General features: G+C 34.1%; 1 protein-coding gene across 4 annotated transcripts in view; it reads right to left on the reverse strand.

Annotated features, from left to right (window-relative positions):
- The window catches only part of MYEF2 (myelin expression factor 2), a 33,369-nt gene that overhangs the window by 3,756 nt on the left and 9,704 nt on the right, over positions 1 to 19,909 (reverse strand). The window contains exons 6-16 of one of the 4 annotated variants that reach the window (XM_006077831.4): positions 17,388 to 17,579; positions 16,557 to 16,710; positions 15,962 to 16,011; positions 15,774 to 15,837; positions 10,826 to 10,927; positions 9,330 to 9,380; positions 8,957 to 9,025; positions 8,565 to 8,663; positions 8,205 to 8,276; positions 6,249 to 6,457; positions 6,118 to 6,169 (exon numbers count right to left, since the gene is read on the reverse strand). In XM_006077831.4, the coding sequence (XP_006077893.1) occupies positions 6,118 to 6,169; positions 6,249 to 6,457; positions 8,205 to 8,276; positions 8,565 to 8,663; positions 8,957 to 9,025; positions 9,330 to 9,380; positions 10,826 to 10,927; positions 15,774 to 15,837; positions 15,962 to 16,011; positions 16,557 to 16,710; positions 17,388 to 17,579 (1,114 nt within the window). The remainder of the gene's footprint in view (positions 1 to 6,117; positions 6,170 to 6,248; positions 6,458 to 8,204; positions 8,277 to 8,564; positions 8,664 to 8,956; positions 9,026 to 9,329; positions 9,381 to 10,825; positions 10,928 to 15,773; positions 15,838 to 15,961; positions 16,012 to 16,556; positions 16,711 to 17,387; positions 17,580 to 19,909) is intronic. The other 3 variants (XM_006077832.4, XM_006077834.4, XM_006077833.4) reach the window with 3 other exon arrangements.

Here is a 19,909-nt window from a genome sequence, read left to right on the forward strand (position 1 = left end):
CCGATAGTTACTCATCTGCTGCTGCTGCTGCTGCTAAGTCGCTTCAGTCGTGTCCGACTCTGTGCGACCCCATAGACAGCAGCCCACCAGGCTCCCCGTCCTGGGATTCTCCAGGCAAGAACACTGGAGTGGGTTGCCATTTCCTTCTCCAATGCATGAAAGTGAAAAGTGAAGTCGCTCAGTTGTGTCCAACTCTTAGCGACCCCATGGGCTGCAGCCTACCAGGCTCCTCCATCCATGGGATTTTCCAGGCAAGAGTACTGGAATGGGGTGCCATTGCCTTCTCCTTAAAGGAAATTGGAAAGGAAATTGAAGTTGCTCAGTCATGTCTGACTCTTTGGAACCCCATGGACTGTAGCATACTAGTGTCCTCTGTCCATGGGATTTTCCAGGCAAGGGTACTGGAGTGGGTTGCCATTTCCTTCTCCAGAGGATCTTCCTGACCCAGGGATCAAACCTGGGTCTCCCATATTGCAGGCAGACGCTTTACTGTCTGAGCCAGCAGGGAAGCCTTCTCCTTAACTGTGTTCTAAAAGGTATTTGTTGTTTAGTCACTAAGTCACATCTGACTCTTTGTGATCCCATTGACTATAACCACCCAGCTCCTCTGTCCATGGTTTTCCCAGGCAATTATCCTGGAGTGGGTTGCCATTTCCTTCTCCAGGGGATCTTCCTGACCCAGGGATTGAACCCTGGTCCCCTGCATTGGCAGGGGATTCTTTACCACTAGGCCACCAGGGAAGGCCCTTCTAAAAGTTCTAAAACAGACTAATTTCCAGAGAAATTATATTACAATGGTTAAAGTTGATCCAAACAGTTTTTAACCTACAACTGGTAAAAACCAAACCACCCCTGTGCACCATTAGTAGGAATGTAAATTGTTGTTGCCACTATAGAAAACAATATGGAGATTCTTCAGGAAATTAAAAATAGTAATACTATATGATCCAGCAATTCCACTCCTGGGTATTTATCCGAAGAAAACAAAAACTCTAATTAAGAAAGATATACGCACCCCTTTGTTCATGGCAGCATTATTTACAACAGCCAAGATATGGAAACAAACTAAAAACATCATAAAAAAAAGAATGAAATCTTGCCATTTGCAACAACATGGATGGACCTAGAGGTTATTATGCTAAGTGAAATAAGTCAGACATAGAAAGATAAATATTGTATAATTTCATTTATGTATGGAATCTAAAAAACAAATAAACAAAACAGAAACAGCTGTACAGAGAACAACAGGTAAGGTTGTCTGAGTGGAAGATTAAGAATACAAACTTCCAATCACAAAATAAATGAATCACGGGTATGAAACATACTATGTTGGAAACATAGTCAATAACTAGCATCTTTTCGTGGTGATATATTACAACTAGACTTTATCGAGATGATCATCTAAAAAGTAGGGAAATATCGAGTAACTAGGTTGTGTAACAGGAACTAACATAGGGTTGTAGATTAATTATACTTCAAAAGCAAAGAAACAAACTCAGTAAAAAAAAAAAAGAGGTCAGATTTGTAGTTGTCAGAGGCAGGAAGAGGGCTGGAGAGGGGGAATTAGAAGAAGGCAGTCAAAAGGTATAAACTTCCAGTTATAAGATAAATAAGTACTACAGATGTAATGTACAACATGATAAATATAATCAACACTACTATATGCTATATATGAAAATTGTTAAGAAAAAATCCTCAGAAAAAATCCTAAATCCCAAGGAAAATTTGTTTTCTGTTTCTTTGTTTCTATGAGATGATGGGTGTTCACTGAGCTTCTTGTAATAATCATTTTACATGTGTAAGTCAAACCATTTATGCTGTACACCTTAAACTTATACAGTGCTGTATGTCAATTATATCTCAATGAAACTGGAAGAAAAAGTAAAAAACATACACAGAAATCATATTTTCTAATAAATATCATAAAATGAAACACTTTATATCATAAAATGAAATAAAAAACTATATTTTTAAAAAAGCTTTAAAGATAAACGCAGAGCAATTTCCAGAGTCCTCTTAGTATCTCAAATGCTGGGACATGAAAACAAGCAAGTTTAATTAAAGAAGCACACCTTAGTAAATGGCAGCATTTTTCAGTGATTTTGAAGAGGACTGTGGAGAACACTCAAGAGCTTTTAAGGTTAAAGGTTCTTCATTATTCTAAATTTACCTAAAAATTTAGAGTTTTTCTTAATGTAAGTATCCTACCATAGATTTAACAGCAATACTGAGGTTCATTCAAGCAAGAAATCTTCGTAACTTCAAAGGAAAATATTTAATTATCTCTTGCAAAAATCTGTTAATCTCCAAGGACAAGTTTCTTCATTATTTCCTCTTAAATTTTCCCTCTGTTTAGGAATCATGATTCAGACCCCCAAATTCCTGACTTCACAATGATCACAAGGCTGTTCTAGCTGACAAAGTCTATCACCTAAGATTAACTGAATTTTCTTATATTCTGGACACTCAGGCTTATAGAGAAAGTGACTTATAGATACTTGTTTCATGGTTAGACTGCCCTAAAAAGCTCCTAACAGAAACAGAAAGTTCTGTTATCCAAGTTTCTTCTTAATTCCATAAAAACACCAATAGAGATATTTTCTAAAAATAAATAATTGAGGAGAAAAAATTTAGCTTTAAGTGATTAATATCAGATTTCCCTGGCTTTTTCCATGCTCTGAGGACTCCTAAATGACTTAAAAATCTACTGATCTTAGGTAATTTCAAGAAAAATAAAATAGTACTGCTATTTCAGCAACAGTATAGGACAAACTGATGCTTTAGAACTATGATGCTGAAAAAGACCCTTGAGAGTCCCTTGGACTGCAAGGAGATCAAATCAGTCAATCCTCAAGGAAATCAACCCTGCATATTCACTGGAAGGGCTGATGTTGAAGCTGAAGCTCCAATACTCTGACCATCTGATGCGAAGTGCCGACACATTTAAATAAGACCCTGATGCTGGGAAAGACTGAGACAGGAGGAGAAAGGGATGACAGAGGACGAGATGGTTGGATGGCATCACTGACTCAATGGACATGAGTTTGAGCAAGCTCCAGGAGACAGTGAAGGACAGGGAAGCCTGGCAAGCTGCAGTCCATGGGGCTGCAAAGAGTCAGACACAATTGAGATACAGAACAACAACAAATAGAACAAAAGAGTATGAAATGAGAAATCAGTATTACAATGATCAAAGATATTGCTGTTACATACACTACAAAAATGACTTCCTTGCAATAAAAGAAACCTTTCTACTTTATTTAAGTCAGTCTATTAACTAACCCTGTGAGGTATACTCTGGAAAATGATGGAAAAGCATACCCAAAAACAGGCCAAGTTAAAGTATATTTAAATTGTTAATAAAATCTACTTCCAAAGTATAGCTGTAACATAACCATAAGAGAAAAAATGTAAAATCAAGATATTCTACAAAAAACTATAATTATGAAATAGGAGACAAAAAACAGTTTTAGTGTTTCTTTACAAACAATACAAAGTGATTATCTGTGAATGTTCTTCATACTGTGTTTCTACTCTTACTGCATTATTTTTACTGTTATGTTAATCTTGAGTACACCAAGTCATGCTTGATGCAGCATGTGAAAGCTGCTCAGTCATGTCCGACAATCCATGGAATTCTCCAGGCCAGAAAACTGGAGTGGGTAGCCTTTCCCTTCTCCAGGGGATCTTCCTAACCCAGGGATCGAACCCAGGTCTCCTGCATTGTAGGCAGATTCTTTACCAGCTGAGCCACAAGGGAAGCAGCGTATGTTTTAGCAAATAAAATCTACCACAAGTCTCCATTTTCTGTGCAGTTAACAGAGCTTCTAATTGATACAGAAAACTACATTATGGAAACCTGTAGAGCAATGTTATATTTGTTACAGTTTAGAGCAGGAATAGTTAAGATGGGCTTTCCTTGCACTGCAATGCTATGATCCTGCATCATACTAGACCACTGAGTGCAGTTAAAGGGTACAGGCTATACCAAGTTTGATAGGCTATGCCTATTTGACCTTGTTAGCATAACCTACGGAGAAGGCAATGGCACCCGACTCCAGTACTCTTGCCTGGAAAATCCCATGGACAGAGGAGCCTGGTAGGCTGCAGTCCATGGGGTCGCTAAGTCGGATACGACTGAGCGACTTCACTTTCACTTTTCACTTTCATGCATTGGAGAAGGAAATGGCAACCCACTCCAGTATTCTTGCCTGGAGAATCCCAGGGACAGGGGGAGCCTGGTGGGCTGCCGTCTATGGGGTCGCACAGAGTCAGACACGACTGAAGCAACTTAGCAGCAGCAGCAGCATAACCTAAACCAATGTGGGATCCAACTCTAACTGGTTCACTTATATTATACTCTGCCTTCTTAAAAATGCATATTCTGAGGAATTACACTGAACAGAATAAAGGAAGATCTACTTTACTATTCTCACTTAACTTCTCATCTTGTTGTATTTGGAGATCGGAATAGATTTTTTTTCCCTGTATTATATCTGCTGAGGAAATGCTGTACTGAGGGTTATATAACACATACTACATTTCTTCAGCCTTTGTAACTGCCCCATTAAGGAAAATTAAATACTATAGACATTTAATGATCAGAGGGCTTCCTGATGGGTCATTTGCTGACAGTTACTATTTTAGCAGAGAGCATGGAGTACCACTAGACTCTTACTAAGTAACCAAGAGAATATACTTAACTTACCTTGGGCCCAGGGGGTTAAAAAAAAGCAAAACACTGACTTATACTACGAAAAGGGCCACTAAAGGCTTGGAGCAGATTAAAAACAAACTTCTCATTCTAAGAAAGAAAAATTCTTAAGATTTAAAAGTAAATAAATAAAGTGATGTGGCAGAAAACTGTTCAGTTCATACAAGCCAAATAAATAATTTCCATAGTTGTCAATAGCTGGACACTTAATTCTATATTACCATAACTTATTTTCCTTTCCACTAATATAAGTTCAAGTTTAAAATAGGAAAACGGTAGGAAATTACTTATATTACCTTAATATAAATCTAAAAGTCAGACGCTTTTACAATTGAGAAGACAAAAAAATATCATTACTTTCATGACATAACACAGACTGATCAACAAGGTACGTTAAGACTAGAGCTAAAATAACAAAGTTAACCACTTTATTTTATTAGCTAAAATGTTGTACAGATTTTTAAAGTGTAGATTTAGGTACTAGGTTTTTCCTTTTAAAACATGTTTTTGAGTCGATGATGTCCTCCTGTCAAAACAATGCCAATAGCAAGTATAGAAGCCCACCAAAGACCCCAAACGTGTTACAATGTCTGATCTCGAAAGGAAATTTGCCTACATATGACAAAGAAGAGTCAATTCAATATTGGTCACATTTCCATTAATGTCACTATTTGTCCCATTTGTTCTTTATCTTGTTTCACTTCTACCTAATCATATGATATTTGGAGATTTTTTTTTTTTTTCCACTGAAACTACAATAGCAGGGGTTATCTATACTTGCTGCCACTGCTCCCTCATTTGATACATGTCACTAAGGCCTTGATATGTTCACTTCCCTGTAGTCTATGGGATTCATGGCTAGCTGCTGCTTACTCATTCTGGCAGATCTTCTTACTCCTACAAAGACAGACAGTGGGTTCTATGCTACCTACCACCTAAGCTACTTGAGTTGTACAAGTGACAAGAGTGTGCAGAATGGGTCTCATCTATTAACTCCATATCACTTAGAAGTCAGGATTTCATTGGGTCATACTGACAATGCACTGCACTACATCATAAACAAAAAAAATACCACTCGTCAGTATTTCCCACAGGAAAAAAAAATTCTTTTAAATGCAACCAATGATGATATATTAACCATTTAAAAATCAGGTAATACAGTATGCACCTTCTTTATCCACAAAGACTCTACTCAATGACAAACTCTACTCTAAATCTTGTTACTTAGTACCAATATGCACTGCTGTTACGTCAGAGGATAGCAAAATAATTCATTTCTTTGAAGTGGAATTAACCCAGGAATAAGCATCTGGAAAGGTAATGCTTTAAGCAGTATTTAAAAGTTTAAAATCAATTTTTCCTCCATAGTCAATATCAATATATCTACAGTTTGGCATACTTACCACACTGACTGAATTTCTCTTTTAGTTTCTGCCAAGTCAAGTCAAAAGGCAGCTAGAATGAAAAAAGGTATTAGTAACAGATATACAAGGAAAAAATTAATTTTAAGTATCCTTTACATTTAGTTGCTTACATTTCTGACAAATATCTGGTTGCCTTTGGAGCCTATTCTGTCTCTCATTCCGCTTCCCATCGGACCCGATAAAAATCCTCGATCCATATCGATGCTTCTCTCCAGTATAGCTCCTATACCTGGTCCCATTCTATCAAAGCTGGAACTCATCCGATCCAGTCCCATCCCCATTCCTCCAGTCACACTGTTCATGCCACCCATTCCACCACCTGGATTTTCAAGAAGGGAAGGGAGGATTTGGGAGTTTGGTGTTTTTGTTTTAAAAGCAGAAGGAAAAGGAGAAGGAAGAAGAAGGAGAGAAAGAGGAGGGAGAGAATCATTTTTGAGAAAGAAAGGGAGATAAAAATTAATTTATTTATGTGATTAGACAATATATAAACATAAAATTATTTTCATACACATGATATAACAATCTTCCAAGGAACAAATTTTAATTTGGTATATATTAGGTTAGTTGAATGTTAATGGCTAACTCAATCAGTTTATTCTAGCCACTGTATAACTACATTAGACACATACACTTCTATAAAGTTATATTCATATCATAAAACATAAGTAATATAAATTTTCTACCAATTGTTAATACTTTATTCATTAATGTTATAGTAGTTTTTACCCTCATTTTCATTTTCTAATATTACCAAGTTTAGTAATTATTAGAACAAAGACATATGGGATAAATTCAAATAATTACAACTCACACATCAACTGCTGCTCTCATCATACTGTCCTACATAATATTCTTTCCCTAGCTTACCTTTCATCTCAGTATCTTGTCTCACATATAATTTCTCCTTTCATATCAATTCAATTTCCAATAACCAAAGAACCTAACTTTTAGTCTCTATGTTATACAGAACTTGTAGAGATAACAAAAAACACAATCACATCCCTTTAGCCAGAGCCTGAGAATCTAGCTTGTATCTCATACCCACTTGATGGCTATATTCAAGTTGAATCCTCTTTATTCCAATTCTACTCTTTCTCAAATGTATCCTTGTTTCTCATAGCTATTCTAGTATCCCCATTCTAAAAACTAACATCACCCTCAAATTGGTTTTCTGTTAATAACAAATATAAAATTAGGGGAACAGAAGTATAAACACTGAGGTGAAAAAGGAAGATAGGGATATTATATTTAACAGGGAAATGGCCAAGGTTGACAAAAGATGTTGAAAAGAATAAAATGAGAAGCAAGGCACAATGGAGTAAGTATCTTCCACTGACAAGATTTTTTTTTTTTAACCCCACTCTTAGAACAGTTCAAGTAGACTGTGTTTCCTATTTGTGAGATTTCAATCAATTAAAGGAAGTCAATAAAGTATGGAGAGCTCACAACAGACATGATTCAGCAGGAGTCAAAATTATAAGCCTTGTGTTAAGGCTTAATATAAGTTCTAAAATGTAGTAGTGGAAACAGAGGGAAGAAATTTAGAATTCTCTAGGGTTGCAACAATGGTACTCTTGATTCTATCATGGAAAGATTTAAGAGGCGAGGAAATAAGCATCTCTTTCAATTTTGCCCTCAAACTCAGGAGGTCTCAAGAAGTGTTAGATCTGAGGCAATTCACCAGTGTTTACCAGAAGACACAAGCTGTTCACAGATGAAATAAGCTAGTCTCTAATATAAGCAAGGAAACAAAATTGATGCTAAAGCTAATGTTGTTCCTGACACATGACTAGAAAAATCCCCAGATTCATTAGTTGGAATAAATGTTCTTGAATTGGGTGACATTAAACACATATTCTGGTGTTTAGAAATGTCAAAGAAGTAAAATTCAAAGTTAGTTTAGAAATTTCAAACAGTAAAGCTCAATAACTATCGAAGTTTCTCTAAATTACAAGTCATAGCAACATTTAAGAACAAAGTATTACTATACTACAATAACTACTCTTGCAAAGTTTTTTGCAAGTACTCAAATATTACTATAAAATTCTAGTAAAATTTAAACCTACTTATTCCAGATCCTATTGGACCCATGTTAGAAGCTCCTATTCTTCCTGCAAACCCTCCAATCATTGCACTGCCTAAACAAGGATGGAAAGATAATAACTAATTAATAATCATACTTTAAAATTCCCAAAGTACTATGCTCTCAGAAGATGTATAAAAACTGAAAAATACAAAGTCTTCTAGAAATAGGGTTCAGATATGTAACTGAAAAAGAGAGCTAGTACATTAAAATCTCTAAAGTATTTTTCTTCAAGTAATAAACTGCATGAAACATTTTAAATGTCTACTTTTTCATAAAAAAGACAGCCAAATTCTAAAAATATAACCTGCAAAGAAAAGGAAAAGTAAACAGCCAGCCCTACCAAGTCTACCAAAGGAATCTCCAAAGCCTCGATTTATTCCAATATCACCACGTCCAAAATCTCTCTCCATGCTACTAGTCATCGCACCACGGTATAGCTCTGAAAAGATTATGCAACAAATTAACCCTTTTTCAAGTATTATCAATAAACAGTAATCTATTTAGGAATTATTGAAACTATACTGTAAAGACACAATATAGAAAGTCCGTGATTCACCCAACCTACTTTCTATGCCACATATATCCCAGTCCTGCTATATCTGTCCTTATCCCCTAGTGCCCATACATCCTCTGAAAATTCTATGGTATCCATCCCTAAGTAAAGGGGGAACATTTTTAATAAGAAGGAAAATGAAATGTACCACACAAATCCCACTATATACATTTACCTACCTCCCATTCGACCAACTCCTCCAAATCCTCCCATGCTATTCATTGCTTCCAGACCACCAAACCCAATTCCTATGAAATAAAGATTAAGTTTGAGATGTGACTGTCAGTTGTATAGCTGAACGGTGCATTTTGTAAATGTTAAGTCTCATCAGTAAACCCTTCACCTACCCTACCCTTGTGCAACCACTTCTTAACACATCACCTTCCATAGCCCTTAAGTATGTACCAAGCTCAATTTCTGCTCACAGCCTTTAGGATGTGAGCCAATAGTAAATCATACTTTGTTTTCCTTAGAATTCTCAATATATTTCTAATTCACTCAACATGGTGATGGGTACATACCAAAAAAAAAGAAACAAATACTTATACATACCTCCTCCAAGTCTATTCATTCCTCCAAAACCTGGACCATCCATTCCCATACCTCAAATGAAATACACAATATTTACTTTCAATAAGCTTTATTTTAATGACTAAAGAATGATATAATGCAAGAGCACAATAGATATAACACTGGTCTAGTCACAGTGGAACACTAGAGAAGCAGCAGGGCACAGGCAGGATGGTTTAAAGTGCTATGCCATAGCAGTTGTCTAATCAAGAGTCTTTAAAAAGGCCTCTGTGAATATTCATTAGTCAAGAAAACAAAATTCACTGGTCATGCTCACATTCGGTTAGAGGATATCTAGGATTGGGCAAGAGTTCATTATTTTTTCAGCTCACACACACAAATATCACTACACCAGATTGAGAAATCAGGTCTCCTTTAAACATGGCAGCTAAGGGAGCAGTAAAAAATTAAATAAAAATAGTATGTGTTTAGGAGGGCAGAAGGCCTAAGAGTAAGGGAGAAAATTTCCACCCATTTAGATGAAAATGATTATTTTAACTATCCTCACAATTTAAACTGTAGCTATAGCACCTCAACAAAAACAGGAACCAGAGAGCATTTATCAGTTCATTAATTAAAATAGCAATTCTCAAAATATGGTATGGGGACCTTTGAGGGTTCAACAGATCAAAACTATTTTACTATTCAAATAGTATTAAGATATTGACTGTTTTGCTCTCACTTTCCCCTGAGTATATGTGGAATTTCCCAGAAACTACACAATAGATGGTATTGTAATGAACTGATTCAGAAGCAAATATAAGAACATGATTATCTTGCATTAAGCCAAACATTAAAGAGATGCAAAAAAAGGTGAAATATCACTCTTCTAATTTTTGTTTTCTTAAAAACTACATTTATGTTAACACATAGTAAGTTTATTATTATTTTTATTATGCAAATTTTTAAGTTCTAATTTTTAATTTCTAATAAGTAAATACTGACAAATATAACTACATACACAAAAGCACTTTGGAGTCCTCAACAAATTTTAAAAGTATAAAAGGGTTCTGAAACCAAAAAGCTTAAAACTTAATTTTCAAAGATAAACTGTAGATTACTCTAGGTGAAGAACCAAACAGCTATCTGAAAAGCTACCTTCCCAACTAGATATTCAAATTTAAATTGCTTACAATATGGTAGTATTTCACCCATTCCACAAAGAAAGTATACCCATAATATACAAGGCACAGACAATATTGAATATTCTCCTTTGACAATTCAAAATCCACAGTGCTAAAAGGCTAACTGTAACATGGCTGGCCTCAGAGGAACCCTCCTGACCTTTGCCCAATCTCTTTCATGTTCTCTGCTCTCAAGGTTTCATTCCTTTTTCAGACTAAAGTAACATCTTAAATATTCAATTATAAACTAGAGTTCTTTCAACATTATTACAAACTAGTAAGTATAAGCTTTACAATCTAGCAAATGTATCATTTAAAACAAAATAATAAGGTTAGAATACTTATAATACTTACCACTTGGACCTAAATTTCCCATTACACCACCTATGTTCAACTGGCTGGCACTAATAGGTTGTCCACCTGGACCAAGTCCCATTCCAATGCCTCCAAGACCACCTAAAACACAAATAAGGATGTTATTATCAATTTATATTTGATCAACTAACTGCCACTGAAAATTTTAAAGCTATATGCTTGAAGTAGTATTTCTAAAAGTTTGAAAATTTGTAAATAAGAGCACCAGTTCTTGTTTTCATTGAAATGTAGCACACTGAGGCCTTACTATAATATCATTTATTAAAGAGAAGTGTTTTATGAAGCAGGTTCATCTTATATCACAGTCAAATGCATACTGACAAAGAGTAATGAAATACTAAGAGCATTCTGAATCACTTTATAAATGACCTACATATCTAAAATATGTAGGTACTAAATCTGTAGACCCTCTTAAAATCTAGGAATCACTTTTAGATGGTTCAGAAGAAACTAAAAAGTCAACAACCAAGTAAACATAATATTGAATAAAGCGAATGCTATATTACCTAGTTTTATCATTGACATAATTATATGGTATCTTAAGTGTTTTCATATCTGTTATGCATAGATGAGGTAATTTTTGAGACCTTAAGTTACTTGCAAAATGCTATGTGATTAAGTTAACACTAGAATTCAAGTTTTCTGTCTCTAAATCCAGTATTCTTTTTACTTCTCTTAAACTACTTAAGTTTACTGAAATTGGACTCTAAGAAGATAATCTGATGACCTTAAAGACAGTGGGAACTGTTTTACTCTACTAACTCTGAGTTTGGTTTTAAAGTTCCTGCTAGTCAATGGAGCAATTAGTAAGTGCTAAGGGTTGAGAAAACCATATATTATATACTTTTTTTTTTTTTTTTTACAGTACAGAAGCATGTTGTGTTAAGTTGGAAAGATCAGTGTGACCTGGTAAAAGAAATACCTTTTTTCAGTTCAGTCCCTAAAAATGGTTCAAAGCAATAGCACACTTGACCATCAACAATGCTCATGTCTACACATAACACTCTTATTTTCATCTCTGATACCATTCTTCACTAAAAGGAACCAGGACTCTTTGAAAGTAGGCCAATTTCGTATCTCAGGAAAAGAAAAATCATGGATCTGGGAAATTCCATTCTTACCAGAAAGTAAGAATATCAGAGGCATAAGAAATGAAGAAGCCTCCACTTGCCAAGTTACAATAATTTCAGCAAAGGAAGTGGAAGTGGAGGGAGAAAGGAAAGAATAAACACATTAAAAATAATTAACTTAAAACATCAAACTGATTCTGTCAAAGTCTATGAATTCATACTACATCTCAATAGAAGAGTACATAAACCATAAATCTTGAAAAGAATAGATATAAAATAAATATGAATATAATAAAGGATTATTTTTAATCTAAATAAATTGAAGAGTTCTAATGGTGGAAAAGAAAATTGAAAGCCCTTACTTTACAAAGCCAGGATCTTAAAAGATGACACCCTGAGCGATAAGGAAGGGCAGAAAAGGACTGCCCTACAAAGGGAGAACAGGCAATATTCAAAGACATGTTAAGCTGAGAATTTTCCAGAATTTATTTAAAAAAACTGAATTCTCAATTGTAAAAGCCCAATGAAGGATAATCCACACCCACAATGTAGTAAAACTATATGTCAAAGACAAAGATCTTAAAATCGGCTACATGAAGAACACAGCTTACCTACAAAGAAAGGACAATTCAGCTGATAGCTGACTCAATAGCAATAATGGAAGTCAGAAAACTGGAATATTTTTAAAGTGCTGAGGGAAAATAACTACCTTAAACTATATAACTTCATCTTCTAAGACATTTATAGATGAATCAAAATTGAGAGAATTTACTAACAAGAGATACTCATTGAAAGAGCTTTTAAAATATATGTTTCAGGGGGCAAAATAATAGTGCCATGATCTGTGAAAGCAAATAATAAGAAAGTACTAATAATGCCTATTTTGTGGGACTGGATAAAAAGTAAATATATAACTAAAACATTAAGCAATAATAGCATGTAATTCAGTAGGAAAATGATTAAAATTAGAGCACTCAAAGGTCATTCAGCTTTTGAGAATAATCCTATTAACTTCAGACTTTATATCAGCATATTAAAATATTCAGGATAACCACTGAAAGGGAAAGATAGGAGAAAAAGAAATATAAAGTAAATATTTGTACAAAGCAGAAAAAATACTAATAAAACACAAAATAAGATAATGGGAATTAAACCAAATAAATCTATAAAGTGAATAAACAAAACAAAGCTATTGTACCTACATTACTATTAGACAAAAGACGTAGAGGCAGTTACTAAATATGAAATCACTCTACAATGATAAAATCTTGACTCACTAGGAAAATGTATCAGTTCTATACTTGTATGCATCTACTAAATTAGTTTTGAAATAAAGTAAAAATAAGAAAAAGCAGATAAATTCATCTTAATAGCATAGGATTTTACCATAAATATATCTTAGTAATTGACAGCACAAGCAGACAAAATTACTAGCAAAGGTGTAATTTAAATGATTAACAAACTTGACTTAATTGACACAGGGCTTTCCAGGTGGCACTAGTGGTAAAGAATTCGCTTGCCAATGCAGGAGACCCAAGAGATGCAGTTTCTATCCCTGGGTCGGGAAGATCCTCTGGAATAGGAAATGGCAAACACAGCAGTATTCCTGACTGGAAAGTTCCATGGATAGAGGAGCCTGGAGGGCTACAGTTCATGGGGGTCACAAAGAGTCAGACACAACAGAACGACTGCACATGCACACACACGCAACACACACAGAACAGTATACTGAACACCTGGAATATTTACTAAAATATATTAGGGCACAATAAAAAGCCCAAAGTAATTAATTCCAAAGAATCACAATCATACAGACATCTACAGCCACATTAAGTTAGAAATTAATAAGAAAAAACCTATATGTTTGGAAATTCAAAAATACACGACTTAGGAAGAAATCATAATGGTAATTTAATAAAAATTAAATCACAATAAAGACACTCTAGCACAACTTGTATATAGTGGACAAATTGATAGTCATAACTACTTGTATTACATAAGAGGCTACAAATTAGTGAAGTATACATTCAACTTAAGGAGTTAGGACAAAACTAAGAGACTAAACCCAAAGAAATAGAAAAGGAAATAAAACTAAGAGCATAAACTAAGATATAAAAAATGGAATTTACTTCTTCAAAAGCACTAATAAAATTGACAAATCTCCAAGCAAAATTGACTAAGAAAAACAGAGGAATTGCAAACCTTTGGAATTTAAAAATGACAGAACTATAGCTGCGGCACAAATTAAAAGAGACTATTTTATGCCAACAAATCTGAAAATGAAAAAAAATGGTAAAATTCTCGGAAAAATAGAAATTACCACAATGGACTCAAGAAGCAACAGTAAATATAGTAAATAATAGTATATAAATAGTAGTAAATAAAGTTAATAGGTAAAAAGGTTCCCCTAAACACTACACACCACGGACACTTTTACAAATGTTGAGAGAACAGAGTATTTTCTAGCCAATGTTGAGAGAACAGAGTATTTTCAGGGAAAGAGAACAAATTCTCCTGAAAGTAGTATTGTTTCTTATAACAGAAAAATTAGAATAACCTAAAATACACACACACATATATTTACAAAATGTGGCATTAGCCACTAAAGTGAAGGGATTAGAGCTACAATTTTTCAATACACATGAAATCTCAAAAACAATGTTAAACCAAAATCAGCAAGTTGCAGAATATGAACAATATAATTTCACTCACACCCAATTTTGAATCCAGGAAAACAATTTCATATAACATTTATGGATGTATAAATGTATAGTCAAATTATTAAAACGTAGATAAAATGATAAACACTGTATCTATAAGTTGTTTCCTCTAGGTAAAGTTATCTAGTGGGAGGTGGTAAGAGAGGAGCATCTTTATCTATAAAATGTTATTTTAAAGAAAAATCACCTAAAACAAATATGGTCTATTATAGCTACATGAGTGATTTTATATTTGTCCAAATTAACAGTTTATGATTAAAAAAAACTTTAATAATAACCAGAAAGATGTAACAAAAAGAATAAGAGTATTTATTGAGTGCTTACATTATACCAGAGCTGTTCTACGCACTTGACATGTATTATATAGTAACTCATGTAATACTCATGCCAATCCACAAAGTAGGTACCATAAGCATCCTCACTTTGAAGATGGAGCACTGAGACACAGATGTTAAGTATACTGCTGTTTTATAATCCTTTGGAAAATAATCTGGTAACACTGATCACCTGAAAACCTATAAATCTACTTCAAGGTATCTATCCTGAGGAAATAACCAAAAACATACCAAAAACTTGTATACAAAAAGAAAAGAAAAAGGGAAAACTCTGTTGGTGATTAAAAGAAAAAAAGTTAACATACCTAAAATATACGTAATACTGAAATAGTTATGGAGCATCCATATGATAGGTTAATAGCCAATAAAAAAATTTTAGAAAGAATTTATAACAAGGAATAGTGCTTACATTCTAATGCTAAACAAAAAAAAATAGAAAATTATTTATGTGATAGTTCTCAAATATGTAAAAAAAAACAACACATATAAGGAAACACTGGAAGGAAATTCACAAAAATGTTATAATGGAGGTTATTTATGGATAATAAAATTACAAAGACTTTCCCCCCACCCACATAAGACCTTAACAAACTTTTTAGTATATACTGCTTTTATAATCAGGAAAAACTACAAAAAGGAAAAGAAAAGGGGCAAATATTTATGTCCTCAGTCTTCCTAATCAATGAGGACAAACTAGCTCCATAACTCAAAACATCAAACGGAGGGCCAGCAGGGATGCGAGCGCAGAAACAGGCCTGTTGGCACAGGACAGCCTGACTGCTCTAGGAGCAGCGTCACTTACGTGGCAACTGTGGCGCTTTACTGTCGTGTGAACGGTAGTCTTCATGAGGGACAGACTTGTCATCCTAGTTGCAAAAAAGTTTATTATATGGTTAATATACAATTTAATTTAATTTAAAAGATCTGTAACACAGAAGAAAGCAGGTAAAATTTGAGGTTGGAAAGTTGAAGTGATATACAGGAACTCACCATTTTCACATGCATAGGTCTATCAAACAAAAACTGCCCATTGAACATAGCTGTTGGTTCAGTCAAGGAAAGCCAGTCAGGACAACTATGAAATTATAGTTGAACACAAACACATTTTTAATAATCACATTTAGAATCAAACTATCCCTAATATTTTAATCAACATCTTTTAATATTTTACTTATTTGTATTAGTCTCTTCCACATACTCAAAAAAAGCTTCAATTCTTTGCTTTATAGTTTTATTTTATAAATAAAATATATTTTAATCCAACTACTGAGAAAAGAAAACTAACTAGGCATCATTTAAAGTGACTATGTTAATGTTCAATGAGATACATTACTGTCGACAACATGTATACAATTAGTTGTAGTAGGAAGAGAAAGTAGGAAAAAGTTAATACTAGGGCTGTATAATATGGCTAATTCAAGTTTTAAGAGTGACTTTAGTACTTGGACATAATAAAGGTTTTATGCACTGGAGACCAAATTCTAATACACATTTCTAAGTAAGGCAACCTTAAATTCCATGATCCCCACAAAATGGTATCAAACTTCAACCTTATTAAACAACGCTCAAGTATAAATCAGGATACAAATTGCTTGAACTGCTTCAATTGCTTGTTCAAAAGTGACTGTGCCCATTCCTCTGCTCTTGCCATCTTTGTCTTCTTTAATATCTGCCCGCTTTACAGTTCCAGCTATGCTGAACACTTCCTTTAGCTTCTTCCAACCAACTTTGAAGTCAAGCTTAATATAAAATCATATAAAGTTACATACCTATTAACCCCTCTCCCCACTTAAAATAATACAAATCATTTCTAAATTCTCAAAAATATAAAGAATTCTAATTCTTGTAAAACAGTGTATCAACGGTATCAAATAGAAACATCTTAAGTTGTTAAAGATCAGTAAGCTACATCTATGTTGTTCCTTACCCTTACTTTTTTAAATTCTCAAAAACAGCCTCTCAGTGCTGCTCAGTCCTGTTTTGTACATTTGAAACTTTCACATCTATTTTTACTGACAGAAATTCAGATTTTGGAAAGTATGATTGATATCACTGATTTTCAAAAGCTTAAAACAAACCAACGACAACATGCACATTCACAAATATCAAATCTAAAGAAAGAAATCCACTTACCAATATGACTAAAATTACATTCAATAATAGTACATAATATCAAGAACTGTTTGTTTATAAATTCCACAGTTCTATTTTTAAAAATCCTAAATACTTGTGTTTATACTCTAACCTTGTATTTATGGACTCAAATTGGGTTTGAGTTTATGATAATTACTGTTTTGCTTACTTTAGTTAAAAGCAAGCAAAATGTTTTATAAACCTGTAACCCATTCATCTAATAATCTCATGATTAAAACTAAATATCTGAATGGCAAAATTTTAGAGTAAAGCTTAAACTTACATTAGCAACAAAAATTGTGGAACCAAGTCTACCAGCCTGCAAATTACTGATAACCTCAGGAGGAATGTTTGGATTATTGAGAATGGAAGGTGGTAAATTCATCAATCCCGATCCCATATCGGGTACATGTCCTCCTGGAAATGATCCTCCTGTTCGTTGCAATGCCCTACGAGCATTTTCTCCATCAGGATCCTATAACACAGTGAATGTTAAATGCCACTATATACATCAGTAAATCTGTACCACTAAAATAACAACTTCAAATTCTACAGCAGCTATCCAAACTGCTCAAATTACTGGCCCTCTTGAAGAGTGAGCTTTTTCTCATCCAGAGAATCCAGTCTCATAAAAACCTGTGGACAGACAAAAGATTTCAGTCTCCAGGGATGTCAATTAAATACCTCTTTCCAATCACTAAAGTCACTTAAGAACTTGAAATTAGTTTAATTTTGTCCTCACACAGGTATACAAATATATGGCACATACACATACAAATAACTCAAAGAGGCAAATACTTACTGTGACTCTTTCCTTTTCAAAATGCAGGGATGAATTCTCACCACTATACACCCAAAGCAATGTCAAATTCATATTACCTCAAAGCTTTCAATAGCAGAACAAACTATTACAAAACCCAGAAATACTGGGGTAGAAGGGAACTGTTACAGTCTGCAAATTTTATTCCTGAACAAAAGAGAATTATACACATTCCAACCTCAAAAATGATTACGATTTGAAATGGAGAGAAGAAGATAAAGAAAGGCTAAGTACCAAGTAAAGAATGGTACTAAACATTGTTTGGTTTTGTTTTCTTTAGTTCATTAACTTTTAAGAGAAACATTCTGCCTTTAAACAAAACTAAAAAAAAGGCAAGCTTAAACATACTCCTCCTCACTTATCTCAGTAGAGTACAAAATACAAAAACCACATAAACACACTACTACTATCTGCAATACCAAATGATTACGATACATGTAACCATCTACATTCTACTCTGCTGGTCCTGGTCAGGGAATTCTAATGAAAAGAAAGCTGGGTGACTTTAATAAGGAAGCCTAGAAAGCCTTCCTAGCCTTTCTAGAAGTCTAAGAGAATAGAAGGTGAAGTGAATGTAAGAATAAAGGTATTCTGGCATTCAATGTATTCCATCATGATGAAGAAATAAAAAGAAATATAAAAGCAAAGAAATGTTCTGAAGAATGCTACATAACTTATTAATAAATAAATGTTTCAGGCCGAAGGTTTCAAAAACTTGCACAAATACAAAACTGAGAATAGTGGTTACCCATGGTGGAAGGAGGAGGACATAGCAGGGGAGATGCTTCATAAGCCATTAAGATAGTCGGTTTCTCCTTAACATCTTAATATTAATAAAGCATATTGCTATATTTTTATGTATGATATACATATAAACCCATATACACACAAAATCACACACATATATACCATAAAACATATATAAAATACAACTTATGTAAAACCACCTACTATACAGCATGGTTTTTAGTCCTCCGTTCCCATTAGGTGTCAGTCTGTCTGTCACTGTCTACTATTGCTATGAGAGAGCCTATAATTTTATAACTGCTACTAAGCACTTTTAAGTAAATTTAAAAATGTAATTCTAATATCTGTTAATGAACATTGGAAATATACTTTTCCCTAGACTCAAACTAGTATTTCTCAGCAATGATCCTAGCCACCCATGTGAAAATCAGATAATTTCAAGAAAGGAACCTTTAGAGATAATAATCCAGAAAAGTTAATTGAATAAAGAACACCTTATCATTTAGCTCGGCCAACTCAATCATTCTTCTCTTTAGGAAGTTAAAAATAAGTATTCTATATCACCTTGGATCACATAAATCTGTTATAGGGTCTCTGAAATATTACCAAGATCTACAATGTGCTAAAACTTAAAAGAACACAAACAGAATGGGCTTTGTTCCCAGTTAAAAAAATACCAAAACAAACACAGAACCTATAATACTTGTGCGTTTTTTTTTGGCTGCACTGTGAGGTTTGTGAGATCTTAGTTCCTGGACCAGGCACTGAACCCCAGCCCTTGGCAGTGAGAACACAGAGTCCTAACCACTGGACCACCTGAGAATTCCCTGTAATACTTGTCTTTTAAAGAGGAATAGGAAACATCATAAAAAAGCAAGTCATAATCCTCAAAATTATAATTTCCTACATGGTGGTTGTTCTACAAATGTTACTTCCTTATGGGAAATTATTAGGGTATCAACACATTTCTGACAAATTGGTCCTGGCTTATGCATGAAAATTATTTAATACTAAATAAATGGCACAGCTTACTAGAGTCTAAACTTCGTCTACCAATTTTCTACTTCTCAGTCAAAATACTAACAACAACAAAAACGAAAAACCCCTAGGCTCAAACAGAATTAAAGAAACTCAGAAGCTGACTCCAATAAAGAGATAGGGGATACTTTTATTTGCTGGCAGCATGGCCTTTAATTTTAAGCTATTATTCATCTCATTTCCAGGAACACAAGACCAAG

The sequence above is a fragment of the Bubalus bubalis genome, chromosome 11, assembly GCF_019923935.1.
Source record: "Bubalus bubalis isolate 160015118507 breed Murrah chromosome 11, NDDB_SH_1, whole genome shotgun sequence".
In the NCBI taxonomy this organism is placed as follows: domain Eukaryota; kingdom Metazoa; phylum Chordata; class Mammalia; order Artiodactyla; family Bovidae; genus Bubalus; species Bubalus bubalis.